The sequence below is a fragment of the Macaca mulatta genome, chromosome 16 (assembly GCF_049350105.2).
Source record: "Macaca mulatta isolate MMU2019108-1 chromosome 16, T2T-MMU8v2.0, whole genome shotgun sequence".
NCBI classification, from domain to species: Eukaryota; Metazoa; Chordata; class Mammalia; order Primates; family Cercopithecidae; genus Macaca; species Macaca mulatta.
Window position 1 is genome coordinate 2,352,426 of NC_133421.1, and position 14,445 is coordinate 2,366,870.

Consider the following 14,445-nt stretch of genomic DNA (forward strand, 5'->3'; position numbering starts at 1 on the left):
CCCGGCCGGCCCGCGTGTGCCCCGGCGTGGGACCCCTGCTGCCGCGATAAGCCCCGCGGCCGACCCGCGTGTGCCCTGGCGTGGGACCCCTGCTGCCACAACAAGCCCCGCGGCCGGCCCGCGTGTGCCCCGGCGTGGGACCCCTGCTGCCACAACAAGCCCCGCGGCCGGCCCGCGTGTGCCCCGGCGTGGGATGCTGAGTGGGTCTGTGGAAGAGAAGCAGGCATGGGGGATGGAGAGGGAGGAGAAGCCAGTCTGAAGGCAAAGCTGCGCACTTCCCAGCCCAGCGCCTGGGGCTCTCCGAGGGCCTCCTCCAAGGGGCCTTCTTCGTGACCCTGGCTGCAGCCTCTTCTGAGTCCATGCCTGTGGGGCCCAGGACGGCAGGGCGAGGACATGGAGCCCCGACCTGGCTGCTGAGGGGCACTCAGCGGCTTCCCCCGAGGAACGGTTCCGCCAGATCACGCCTAAGAGCCTAAGACGAAGTGTGCAGGGACGGGCCGTGTTGGCCTGTGTGACTGCATAAGCAGAAACCAGCTTGGGCCCAAGGAAGCCACTCGTTCTTGGCACCTGCACGGGGGAAACCATCCGCATCTGCTGTGCCAGGCCGCCTCCCCCTCCACTGGTCCTGATGAGCTTGGCCTACAGCCCCGACGAGTACGTACCCTCCAAAGATGAACGAGGGGCGGGAAACGGAACTGGCTTCTGCGGCGCGTCTGCCCGGTGCTGGCACGGCGCAGACAGCTAATCCTCACCGCAGACGAGGCGGGCAGTACCGGGATCCGCCTTACAGATGGTCAAGTGCCCCCCCAGGGTCACCCAGCCAGGCAGTGGTTACACTGGGGACAGGAACCCCGATCTACCTGTTGCAGAAGCTGCTGCTCTCTGCCAGGCCGTGGGCGCTGCTGGGGTTCTCACAGCACCTGGGATGGGGACTGTCCTAACCAGGGCAGGGGAAGTCCTGTGCCTGCAGCTTTCTGCACCGCCCACCTCCCTGTGCTCCTGGGGGAGAAGGCTGAGACCACAGTCACCTCTTTCCTTTCTCCCCCTTCACACACTCTCTGTTCCACCAGCCCTTGAAGCATGTTCTCCGAAATACAGGTTGTTTGTTTGTTATAGACGGAGTCTCGCTCTGTTGCCCAGGCTGGAGTGCAGTGGCGCAATCTCAGCTCACTGCAGCCTCCACCTCCCACGTTCAAGCAATTCTCCTGCCTCAGCCTCCCGAGTAGCTGGGACTACAGGTGCGCACCCCAACACGCGGCTAATTTTTAGTAGAGATGGGGTTTCGCCATGTTGGCCAGGATGATCTCAAACTCACCACCTTAGGTGACCCATCTGCCTTGGCCTCCCGAAGTGCTGGGATTACAGGCGTGAGCCGCTGCGCCCGGCCCGAAATACAGACTTCCAACGAGACAGCACAGTGAAGCTTCTAATGGGACTGAATTTCAGTGCTGGGATTACAGGCGTCAGCCGCCGCGCCCGGCCCGAAATACAGACTTCCAACGAGAAAGCAGGGCGAAGCCTCTAACCGGAAATTCACAGGGAACCAGGCCCACAGGGCGCCTCTGGACAGAACGAAAAAGGAACAGCTCATCGCTGCTTTGCCTGAACTTGTTTCCCTGCGTGGGTGGCTGGGGCGCTTGGGGGAAAGTACAGCTGGGACTCCAGGGAGGATCCAGGCAACTCAATTCCCTGTTTTATTTTTTATTTATTTATTTTTTTTGAGACAGAGTCTCGCTCTGTTGCCCGGGCTGGAGTGCAGTGGCATGATCTTGGCTCACTGCAAGCTCCGCCCCCCGGGTTCAAGTGATTCTCCTACCTCAGCCTTCCAAATAGCTGGGACTACAGGCGCACGCCACCATGCCGGGCTAATTTTTTCTATTTTCAGTAGAGATGGGGTTTCACCATATTGTCCAGGCTGGTCTCAAACTCCTGACCTCAGGTGATCCGCCCGCCTCATCCTAACTGCTGGGATAACAGGCATGAACCACCGTGTCCAGCCGCTGTAAAATACTTTTTAGCAGAGTACCTGGTGTATTGATATTGTAAGTATTCCATAAGTATTGGCTATTATTATAAATCAGTTTTGTATACTGATTTCGCCATGGTTTCGAAACATGGTTTCGCCATGTTGGCCAGGCTAGTCTCAAACTCCTGACCAAGTTATCTGCCCGCCTTGGCCTCCCAAAGTGCTGGGATTACAGGCATGAACCACCGCGCCCGGCCATTATATTCTTTTAATCATCCCTAAACTGATTATTTGGCTCGTGAGAAGGCAGAGGTATGGAAAACTGGGCGCTTGCTCTAGTGAGACCAAGAGTCCTCTGTGCCGGGCTGGAGGAAGTTATAGCTAAAGCAGCAGAAAGCAGACACGCCGTCAAGACCGCAGTGAGGGCTGCGGCAACAGTGTGGTGTCTGCCAAGGGTGGGGCTGGCGCACTTTTGCATCCCCCACCCCAAGCTACACTCCTGGGCTTGGAACACGGACTCTAGGTTCCTAGAGAGGGCTCGGCCCCGAGTCCCCAGCTCTGTGACATGAGCAGAGCCCACAGACCCCTTTCACCATCTCCCTCAAAACACACAGAGGAGTAAACTGCAGACTCTCCTCTCTGAGGAGGAGCCGACTTGCAAGTATTTAAAACTATCTCAAAGCCAGGTGCACCGAGACTGTCCCACGGTTTAGCCTGGTGCCTTTTCCGCTGCCAATGGGACAGGGAGTTTGGAAGGAGGTGGGGGCTGGGGCAAGGAAGCTGAAGGGGTCCTGCCTCAGCCTCCCGAATAGCTGGAATTACAGGTGCTTGCCACTGTGCCCGGCTAATTTTTGTATTTTTAGTAGAGATGGGGTTTCATCATGTTCACCAGACTAGTCTTGAACTCCTGACCTCGTGATCCACCCGCCTCGGCCTCCCGAAGTGCTGGGATTACAGGCGTGAGCCACCACGCGTGGCCTGGGTTACCCATTTTCACCAGAGCCTGTCAGGAGAACACTCTGCCCTTAGGTGACTCAATCCACAAAATGACCAGCAGTTTAAGCCACTGCCCCAGCGTGAGTCCAAGGACGGGCCAGGCGGAGGCAGCTCCCTTTGGTGATGGCAGGGGAGGCACCTGGCACTGCTCTGTGGAAGAAGCTTCATCCAGACTCTTCAGCGGGAGAGAAACAAGTGAGACAGGACTGAGACCCCAGGGCACAGAGTCTAAGAGGGAGCAGGACGTCCCCAGAGATGGCCCCACAGGATGTGCAGACCAGACACTCCAACAGCCAGGACCCTGCAGAGCGAGTGTGTGTGTGTGCGAGTCTGTGTGTGCGAGTGTGCATGTGTGTGAGCGTGGGGGGTGTGTGTGTAGGTGTGTGTGCGCATGTGTAGGTGTGTGAGTATAGGTGTGTGTGTGTGCCCGTGTGAGTGTAGGTATGTGAGAGTATGAGTGTGTGTGAATGTGTGAGCGTGTGTGTGTGCATGTACGGGTGTTCACATACCTAGAACACGTCCATTGAATGAGACTGGAAGCCGTAACCACGGAATCATACAAAAGCTCAGAAGTACTCAGAATTCAATAAAAAATACTGGTCAGAGTTTTGTGATGCTACGAAGCTTATGAAGGAACGCACAGTTCCTTCAAGTTCAAAGGTGTTTCGGCCCAGTCTGGCCACATTTAAATATCCTCAGAGGCAAAGAAAGGCCAACTCCCATCGAGGGATGGTGCGGTCTCGGGAAGGCTGCCGGCTGCTGAGACCAGAGAGAAGCCAGAACGGATATACCAGTGAAACCAGGGCTGAGCGAGAGGCTCTGAAGGAGAAACAGCCCCCGGCTTGGAGGGCAAGGACAGGGCACCACAAACAGGCCATCGACGCAGACTGAATGCCGGATGTGGGGCTCAGCCCAACCTCAAGGCACTGAGAAGACGCTTCCTAAATGATAACCCTGGAATGATATAATGATTTCCTTCATACGTGAGCATCTTTCAAACCTAGGAAGATCTGGAATTAAGTTTAGAAATATGAATCAAACTCGTGCCACTGACGTTTTGTGTGTCAATAAGTGCAATTTGAATAAAACCAAATTCACTTGGGAGGCTGAGGCGGGAGAATGGCGTGAACCCGGGAGGCGGAGCTTGCAGTGAGCCGAGATCACGCCACTGCACTCCAGCCTGGGAGACACAGCGAGACTCCGTCTCAAAAAAAAAAAAAAAAAAAGAAAAACCAAATTCAGTATTTGTTTTTGTTTAAGAGGCTATGGCCGGCCGGGCGAGGTGGCTCACGCCTGTAATCCCAGCACTTTGGGAGGCTGAGGCAGGCGGATCACCTGAGGTCAGGAGTTTGAGACCAGCCTGCCCAACATGGTGAAACCCCGTCTCTACTAAAAATACAAAAATTAGCCAGGTGTGGTGGCAGGTACTTGTAATCCCAGATACTTGGGAGGCTGAGGCAAGAGGATCGCTTGAACCCGGGAGGCAGAGGTTACAGTGAGCAGAGATTGTGCCAATGTACTCCAGCCTCCAGGTGACAGCAAGACTCTATCTCAAAAAAAAAAAAAAAAAAAAAGAGCTGGGCACAGTGGCTCACGCCTATCATCGCAGCACTTTGGGAGGCTCAGATGGGTGGATCACCTGAGGTCAGGAGTTCGAGACCAGCCTGGACAACATGGTAAAACCCCATCTCTACTAAAAATACAAAAATCAGCCCAACGTGGTAGCGTGCACCTGTAATCCCAGCTACTCAGGAGGCTGAGGCAGGAGAATCGCTAAAACCCGGGAGGCGGAGGTTGCAGTAAGCTGAGGTCGTACCACTGCATTCCAGCCTGGGCAACAGAGCAAGACTCCGTCTCAAAAAACAAAAGGACAGGACCTTAGAAAGCAGGGATCTTGGGGCCGGGTGCTGTGGCTCATGCCTGTAATCCCAGCACTTTGGGAGGCCGAGGCGGGCGGATCACGAGGCGGGCAGATCACGAGGTCTGGAGATCAAGACCATCCTGGCTAACTCGGTGAAACCCCGTCTCTACTAAAAATACACACACAAAAAATTAGCTGGGCGTGGTGGCGGGCACTGTAGTCCCAGCTACTCGGGAGGCTGAGGCAGAAGAATGGCATGAACTTGGGAGGCGGAGCTTGCAGTGAGCCGAGATCGCGCCACTGCACTCCAGCCTGGGCGACAGAGCGAGACTCCGTCTCAAAAAAAAAAAAAAAAAAAAAAAAAGAAAGTAGGGATCTTGGAAGGCCAAGGCAGGAGGATTGCTTAGGCCAGAAGTGCGAGATCAGCCTATGCAACACAGTGAGACCCTGTCACTACAAAGTCTTTAAAAATCAGCTGGCGTGGTAGAAGGCTGAGGTGGGAGGATGGCTTGAGCCCAGGAGTTGGAGGTTGCAGTGAGCCGTGATTGTGCCATTGCACTCCATCCTGGGTGACGACTGAGACCAAAAGGGAAAAAACGTAGAGATGATACCGCTACCAAAAAAGAGGAACCGGGGCGGGAGACACACAGACTTCCTGAGTCATGGAACCCAAGGATGAAAGAGGGATGCTTCAGGGCAGAAGAGCGGCACTGAGGGAATTCGGGGCAGCCGTCGTGTTCCCTCTAACGCAGGCCTGCCGAGGAGAAAGGCTGGAAGAGGAGCAGGGAAAAAGGATGAGAAGCCAATAGTGAGGGGTGCGATGGTCATGGGACCTCTGCCAGCCCCACCTCCACATCCCCCAACAGCTCTGCTCCCGGGGGGCCACAAAGGCCTATTCTTGGCGATTCTGCCCCAGAACAGGCTGTGGGTTTTCTTCTGTTTTGGCGGTTGGAGGCAGTGGGATGCAGTGACTCTGCCCGAACTTGTACTTGTGAGAACAGTGCTGCTGACTGGTGAGATCAACACGAAACGCTGCCCAGGAAGTAACAACTCCAGAAACCAGACTCCTCCGGCACGCGGGCCGCACACTCCCCGTCACCCAGAAATGACAGTGAGCAGGCGACACTCAGGGACAGGGACAGTGCGGGGGTGGGAGGGGCAGAAGCTGCCCAGACCACGTCCTCTCCCACAGGCAGGGCCATCTGAGGCCTGACATCGGGCAGTGCAGCCCCAAGCCCGTCTGCGGCCCTGACACGGCGCGTGCTCAATGTGTACATCAGAAGTATCAGTGAACAGGCCGGGCGCGGCGGCTCACGCCTGTAATCCCAGCACTTTGGGAGGCTGAGGCAGGAGGATCACCTGAGGTCAGGAGTTCACGACCAGCCTGACCAATTTGGTGAAACTTTATCTCTACTAAAAATACAAAAATTAGCCAGGTGTGGTGGCAGATGCCTGTAATCCTAGTTACTGGGGAGGTCGAGGCAGGAGAATCGCTTGAACCTGGGAAGGCGGAGGCTGCAGTGAGCCGAGATCACGCCATTGCACTACAGCCTAGGCAACAGAGCAAGACTCTGGCTCAAAAAAAAAAAAAAAAAAAAAATTTAAAGAAGTACCAGTGAATGACCTGCCTCTGGGATTTCTCTTTCAGTCTAGCTTACATGTCACTACCGCATTGATCTCCCCTTAATCAAATGGCCACGTCATTTGGGAGGCTGTGCTCTGTGTCCCAATCATATCAGAATCCACACGCTGGGCAGTGAGAAGCAGCTGTCTTACTAAGACAGTATTTAGTATGATTATTATTTTTTGAGACGGAGTCTCCCTCTGTCGCCCAGGCAGGAGTGCAATGATGTGATCTCGGCTCACTGCAACCTCCACCTCCCGGGTTCAAGCGATTCTCCTGCCTCCGCCTCCCGAGTAGCTGGGACTACAGGCACCCACCACCACGCCCGGCTAATTTTTGTATTTTTAGTAGAGACGGGGTTTCTCCATGTTGTCCAGACTTGTCTCGAATTCCTGACCTCAGGTGATCTGCCTGCCTCAGCCTCCCAAAGTGCTGGGATTACAGGTGTGAGCTGCCGCGCCCAGACTGGCAATACTTATTTTTAAAAAATGGATTAGAATTCACACCAGGAAAATTCTACACTACGGAGAAACATGAGAGGAACATGACTATTCATGGAAATAATGATGCCTTTCTTCTTAAACGAAAGCCAAAGACATGGTGGGCCCGGGCGAGCAGGTTTCCAGGAGCCGGGGCCTAGAGCACCTACCTTGGATTCCGTACAGCCGGTTGAGGCGTGACCGCCGGGCCTCGTCAGTGTAGGGGACGGCGAGCCAGGGCATCTCACTGAAGTACTGTTTGAAGGACTCCTCCGACCTGCAGAGAGACATACGCGGTGAGCACAGCTCAGCGTCCCCACTGCACCACCGCCAAATCCTCCCACCTCTGCCGAGTTCTGCCCAGGGATTTGGCGGAAGCTGGGGTTTCCAGCCACTGTGCTTCTCAGGCAACTGGCTGTGGGAGTGTGTTATTCTGCCCAGGCTGGGGTCCGCTAAGAAGCAAATGCCTCCACACAGCAGGCGGGTCCCAGTTCAGACGCCAGCCCACTTTGGCTGCTCCTATCTGAGCAACGTAACTCAAGTCCAGCTTTCCATTTCTCAGCACAGAAAGGTCTTTCCTGCCTCAGGAGCTTAGATGTGCACAGTCACTGCATACCTGTGGGAGTTCTAATCTGTGCACAGAACAGTGACTTCTACGGGGCCACAAATTTAAACCAACCATATACCTTTGATTCCACATGTAAAAAACCCTAGGAAAGGCACATCTACTCAAGCGGCAGAAATGGATCAGGGGTTTCCTGGGGCTGGGTTTATGGGAGGAGACGGACCCAAGGAACCTACAGAGTGATGAAAACGTTCCGGGTCTTGTCTGTGGTGATGGTGGTTACATGGTACGTACATTGGTCAGCTGAACTGTGTACCTTAAATGCATGCATTTTATAATGTATACATTACGCTTCAATAAAGTTGATGCTTAAAAATTTTTAAAAGTAATTGTGGCCAGGCACAGTGGCTCACACCTGCAATCCCAGCACTTTGGGAGGCCAAGGCGGGCAGATCACGAAGTCAGGATATCGAGACCATCCTGACTAACATGGTGAAACACCAGCTGTACTAAAAATATAAAAAAATTAGCCGGGCATGGTGGCGGGCGCCTGTAGTCCCAGCTGCTCGGGAGGCTGAGACAGGAGAATGGCGGGAACCCGGGAGGCGGAGCTTGCAGTGAGCCAAGATCGCGCCACTGCACTCCAGCCTGGGCGACAGAGCGAGACTCCGTCTCAAAAAAAAAAAAAAAAAAAAAGACTGTGGCCGGGCACAGTGGCTCACACCCGTAATCCCAGCACTTTGGGAGGCCGAGGCGGGCGGATTACTTAAGCTCTAGAGTTCATGACCAGCCTGGGCAACATGGCAAAAGCCCATCTCTACTAAAAATACAAAAATTAGCCAGGTGTGGTGGCGGGTGCCTGTAATCCCAGCTGCTCAGGGGTTGAGGTGGGAGGATCACTTGAACCCGGGAGGAGGAGCTTGCAGTGAGCTGAGATCCGGCCACTGCACTCCAGCCTGGCAGACAGAGCGAGACTCCGTCTCAAAAACAACAAAAAATCCCTGGCTGCTGCCCCTGGAACGGCTTCATGCTGAGATGGGGACTGTGACACGGCAGGTACAACAGTGTGCGAAGCACCCTCCGTGTGCCGGCATCTCGGATCCTTTTGTGGACACGAACGTAAGCGGCAGAGGCCCCTGGTGACTCAGTCTCAACTGGGGCGGGAGTTTCGAGGTGAAGGAGGTTCCCTGATAAGTGAGGCCTTAGAGAAGGTAAGAAGCAGAGGAACCTGAGGCTCAGAGGAGCTGACTGACTCCGGGGAGAATGTCTGTTTTGTGATTCCTTATCCGTGTGTATCCGTGTGTATCCGTGTGTATCCGTGTGTATCTGTGTGCATTCAAATAGCACCAGACACAGCGCATGGCCAGAGCTGAGAAAACAGCCATCCGGCCCGGGGCAGTGTCTCACGCCTGTAATCCCAGCACTTTGGGAGGCCGAGGTGGGCAGATCACGAGGTCAAGAGTTTGAGACCATCCTGGCCAACATGATGAAATCCCATCTCTACTAAAAATACAAAAATTAGCCGGGCGTGGTGGCGGGCACCTGTAGTCCCAGCTACTTGAAAGGCTGAGGCCGGAGAACCACTCGATCCTATTTGGGAGGATGAGGCAGGAGAATCGCTTGAACCCAGGAGGTGGAGGTTGCAGGAAGTCGAGATCCAGCCACTGTACTCCAGCCTGGGTGACAGAGTGAGACTCCATCTCAGAAAAAAAAAAAAAAAAAAAAGGATGTCAGCTACCTACAGAAAAGGGGCCCAGCACTTCACGGCACAGCCGACCTGTCTGCACTAACGAAGATGATCTCGAAGCTCTGGCCGGCCTCCTTGATCTTCCGGTAGGACTCCACCAGGACCCGGGTGAGGCTTCGGCAGGGCGGACACTGAAAGACAGGACAGCAAGACCTGCTGGGTGACGCTGCTTCTCCACTACCCAGTCACTCACCCTCCGAGGCCGGGTTAGCGGGACTCCAGCAGGATTGGGACAGCAAAATCCTGTTCATGAAACGGGTGGAAATGAGATGGGTGTGGTGGCTACTGGGGAGGCTGAGGCCGGTAGATCGCGTGAGCCCAGGAATTTGAGGCCAGCCTGGGCAACACAGCAAGACCTAGTCCCCTGAATGAATGAGGCAAAACTAAATTTGCCTTTTTTTTTTTTTTTTTTTTTTGGGACGGAGTCTCGCTCTGTCGCCCAGGCTGGAGTGCAGTGGCCGGATCTCGGCTCACTGCAAGCTCCGCCTCCCGGGTTCACGCCATTCTCCTGCCTCAGCCTCCCGAGTAGCTGGGACTACAGGCGCCCGCCACCTCACCCGGCTAGTTTTTTTGTATTTTTTAGTAGAGACGGGGTTTCATCATGTTATCCAGGATGGTCTTGATCTCCTGACCTCGTGATCCGCCCGTCTCGGCTTCCCAAAGTGCTGGAATTACAAGCTTGAGCCACCGCGCCCGGCCTAAATTTGCCTTTCTTAAGGGTGAGCATCCGGCACAAGCACCCGCATCGTCCCTATGCAGGGCGCACGCAGGTAGCATGAACTCATCCGCGTGGATTGAGAGAAATATCCAGGCCGGGTGCTGTGGCTCATGCCCGCACTTTGGGAGGCCAAGGTGGGCGGATCACCTGAGGTCAGGAGTTCGAGACCAGCCTGACCAACATGGAGAAACTCCGTCTCTACTAAAAAAAAAAAAAATTAGCCGGGCATGGTGGTGCATGCCTGTAATCCCAGCTACTTGAAAGGCCGAAGCCGGAGAATCACTTGAATCTGGGAGGCGGAAGGTACAGTGAGCTGCACTCCAGTGGTACACCACTGCACTCCAGCCTGGGCGACAGAGCAAGACACTGTCTCCAAAAAACAAAACAAAACAAAACAAAAAAAAAAACAGAGGGCCAGGCATGATGGTTCCACACCTGTAATCCCAGCACTTTGGGAGGCCGAGGTGGGAAGATCACCTGAGGTCAGGAGTTCGAGACCAGCCTGACCAACATGGCAAAACCCTGTCTCTATTAAAAATACAAAAATGAGCCAGGTGTGGTGGCGCATGCCTGTAATCCCAGCGACTTGGGACGCTGAGGCAGGAGAATCGCTTGAATCCAGGAGGCGGGAGGTTGCAGTGAACCAAGATCGCGCCACTGCACTCCAGCCTGGGCAACAGAGCAAAACTCTGTCTCAGGAAAAAAAAAAAAAAAAAGAGGACTATCGTTATAGATCAAAGAAGTCATTTCTTGCTGCTTTTTCCATTCATAATCACAAGCACTATTCAAGCAGGCCTCGCGCACAGGAGAAGACCACAGGGCCGGGAAATTCCTGCCTGGGCATCTCACCCCCAGACGCCAACCACAGCTGGGCTTGCTGGGCACGTCCCTGCTTCCTTCTGTCTGAGCCACAGGGGCCCAAACACTCACCCAGTGTGCGGAGAAGTAGACGCCCACGTGAGACCCCTCCAGGCTGCTGCTCTCCAGGGACTGCCCGTTATTTCGAAGCAAGGGCCCTGCAATGACTTCCCGGAAGGGTTTAGGCCCCCAGGGGAACTCCAGACCTGAAACAGATGGTAAAAGAGGGTTAAGACTCTTCTTGACGGCCTGGGACCCAGGAGGCCTCAGAGCGGCAGGCGTGACAACTTAATCATCAAACAGTGCTTGTGAACACACCCACAGCATCTGCAGGAAACACAGGAATCAAAGTACAACCAGTACCTGCCCTCCAGGCAATGGTTCCCAAACCTGGATGGTCACAAGGTCTGTCTTCCAGGGGCTTTTGAAACGTACGAATGCCCAGGCCACGTCCTGAGGCTGGAGACCGAGGAGCAACGCAAAGATGTACACGCAAAACGAACAGGTTCCCCAGGTAACTCTGATGAGGGGCTCATCGCCTTGGGGCCTCGGGAATCAATACCCAGGGTTGTGGATTATCCTGGGAATGATACCCAGGATTGTGAATTCAATCCCAGCCACCACATCCCAGTGGTCAGCTCTGACTGCATTTGGATGATTCAATCCCAGTCGCCACATCCCAGTGGCTGTCAGGTCTGATTGTATTTGGATGATTCAATCCCAGTCGCCACATCCCAGTGGCTGTCAGGTCTGATTGTATTTGGATGATTCAATCCCAGTCGCCATATCCCAGTGGTCAGCTCTGACTGTATTTGGATGATTCAATCCCAGCTGCCATATCCCAGTGGTCAGCTCTGACTGTATTTGGATGGATTCAATCCCAGCCGCCATATCCCAGTGGTCAGCTCTGACTGTATTTGGATGATTCAATCCCAGCCGCCATATCCCAGTGGTCAGCTCTGACTGTATTTGGATGATTCAATCCCAGCCGCCACATCCCAGTGGCTGTCAGGTCTGATTGTATTTGGATGATTCAATCCCAGCTGCCATATCCCAGTGGTCAGCTCTGACTGTATTTGGATGATTCAATCCCAGCCGCCATATCCCAGTGGTCAGCTCTGACTGTATTTGGATGATTCAATCCCAGCCGCCACATCCCAGTGGCTGTCAGGTCTGATTGTATTTGGATGATTCAATCCCAGCTGCCATATCCCAGTGGTCAGCTCTGACTGTATTTGGATGATTCAATCCCAGCCGCCACATCCCAGTGGCTGTCAGGTCTGATTGTATTTGGATGATTCAATCCCAGCTGCCATATCCCAGTGGTCAGCTCTGACTGTATTTGGATGATTCAATCCCAGCCGCCACATCCCAGTGGCTGTCAGGTCTGATTGTATTTGGAATCAGCTTGGGAATTTAAAAATATCATGCTCCTGGGCCCCACGCCCAGAGATTCTGATTCGATGGCCCTTGATGGGCTCAGGGAACCAAGTGAGAATTTAAGTCTAATAAAAGGGTAAAACCCACCCAGCCCAGATGGTCCACGTTCTGAAGACACCTGAGCTCCGGGTAGGGGGAGTTGATAATATGCTTCCCCCTCAACTGCGGTGTTTTCTCACAGGGCGGTCCATGGACCCGCTGCCTCAAAGTCACCTGGCAGCCAGGGGCTGGGAAGGAGGAGCACAGGCTGGTTGAAAACGCAGGTGGTTGGGCCTCCCCGGAAACAAGAGGGATCCACAATGCTCTGGAGGTCGGGCTCAGGAATCCGCACGGGGGCCAGGCTCCGCAGCTCAGCCCAGCGATCCCTGCACTTTGGGAGGCTGAGGTGGGCGGACTGCTTGAGCTCAAAAGTTTGAGACCAGCCTGGGCTGCCTAGAGAGACCACATCTCTACAAATAATAAAACATTAGCTGGGTGTGACGGTGCATGTCCGTAGTCCCAGCTACGTGGGAGGGTGAGTTGAACTCAGGAGGTCGAGGCTGCAGTGAACCGTGATCATGCCACAGCACTCGGCCTGGGCGAGAGAACAAGATACTGTCTCAAAAAAACAAGAAAAAAAAAGGAAAAGCTTCGCACTTGGTCCCACCATGCCCTGGTTTTTACTGAGGGCGATTCTTTGAAGGAGGTGGCGTGTCCACTGGGAAAACGTGTGAGCAGGGGCTGAATCGTCTCACTGGATGAAGTGAGGGGAGGAGATCTCCGGCCTGTTCTCACTGCCAGAGGGAAGGAGGCCACGGCGACGGCTCTGAGAGGGGGCCTGGAGGAGCACGGCCCACACGTGGCCAGCAAGACCAAGGCCTGCAGGGCGTGGCAGCTCCAAGCAACCAGGTGCACTCACCGCCAAGGCCAGGAGAGTGACGCGGGGGCTGGGACTTCGCTATGTCATATTTTAAAGAGGAAAAACCCCCCTCGGCCTGCCTCTCACCGTGAAGGGGCAGCTGCCACGGACGCAGCTCTAGAAGCCGGGGTCTGAGCTCTTCCTGCTTTCCCACAGCCTCCGCGGCCCTCCGAGCAGGGCTTCTTTTGGCCCATGAATGAAAGCTCCTAGGAGGGACATTCAGATCCCCGTAAAAATCTTGTCCCAGGGAATACTATGTCCCAGGGAAAAAAAACCATGTCCCAGGGAATACTATGATTTCACCAAGATGACATTCTCTAGCCACGTAAACCCACGTGTATCTATTTCACGAGGACTCTCTCTACCGGTGGGACGGCGATGAGGGTAGGGGCATGGAGGAGGAGGGGCTGGGTAATAAGAGGACCATATGCACGTGCTGAGGTTTTACCTTCTGGGTCATCTCGGATCACCAGCAGCCCGTTCCTGCACACAACCTTCCCGGTGGTGGCGTCGAGGAATATTAGCGATGGAATGTTGGAAATTCGGTATTTGTTCCAAAGTTTGAGCTGTATGAAGAAAAGTAAAAGAAGGTGGTTAAGTCCAGACCAGATTCATTGCAGAGTTCTTCTTGCAGAGTTCTTTTGAGCCCCTTAGGCCTGGAGGCTGGATGAACTGGCAAGCATTCAAGACACAGAAAAGAACAATGGATCCCAAGCAGGGCTGCTGGGCAAAGGGGCACGTTAACTACAATCCCACTGGCCCCCAGGGTCCGCACAGCGCAGGGGACTCTGAGGTGGAGGCTGACGGAAGACCACACTCATCCTGGAGCGTACGACCCTTTTACGTCTCTAAAAATCACGAAGATGAAGATGGATGTCGCATCTTCACAACACAATCAGACCACCAGGTGGTTAAGGAAGGAAGGGAAGATTTTCATGAGAGCCTCGCCACCCTGGCAGCAGGCAACAGTAGCCGCTCCCCGTGGCCCCTTCCCACCAAGAGAGAAGAGACGGGTTTTCCAATAGAAGGCCACGTAGTTACAATCTGCCCCCTCAGCCCTTCACCAGGTCCCTGCACTTGAAATATCACAGTCGTGGTTATGTTCCCTGCAAAGCACGAGGGAAGCAATGCCCAGAGTCAGCCCCAACCCTTGGCTCTCAGTGCCGCATAAAACCTGCTTCAGTCTATGGCAGATTCTTGAGGTTGGCTGTGCACACGGTCGGACATCCACGGTCTAAGACGAATGAAGCTGAGAACATGGAATGCAAAGCGCAGGACTGGAAGCCGAGTGTG

General features: G+C 54.4%; 1 protein-coding gene across 2 annotated transcripts in view; it reads right to left on the minus strand.

Annotated features, from left to right (window-relative positions):
• Window positions 1-14,445, minus strand: part of NXN (nucleoredoxin) — a 176,971-nt gene that overhangs the window by 8,390 nt on the left and 154,136 nt on the right. For both annotated transcript variants that reach the window (XM_015118170.3, XM_077969736.1), the window contains exons 2-5: window positions 13,601-13,718; window positions 10,887-11,020; window positions 9,269-9,369; window positions 7,097-7,203 (exon numbers count right to left, since the gene is read on the minus strand). In XM_015118170.3, coding sequence (XP_014973656.1) covers window positions 7,097-7,203; window positions 9,269-9,369; window positions 10,887-11,020; window positions 13,601-13,718 — 460 coding nt within the window. The remainder of the gene's footprint in view (window positions 1-7,096; window positions 7,204-9,268; window positions 9,370-10,886; window positions 11,021-13,600; window positions 13,719-14,445) is intronic.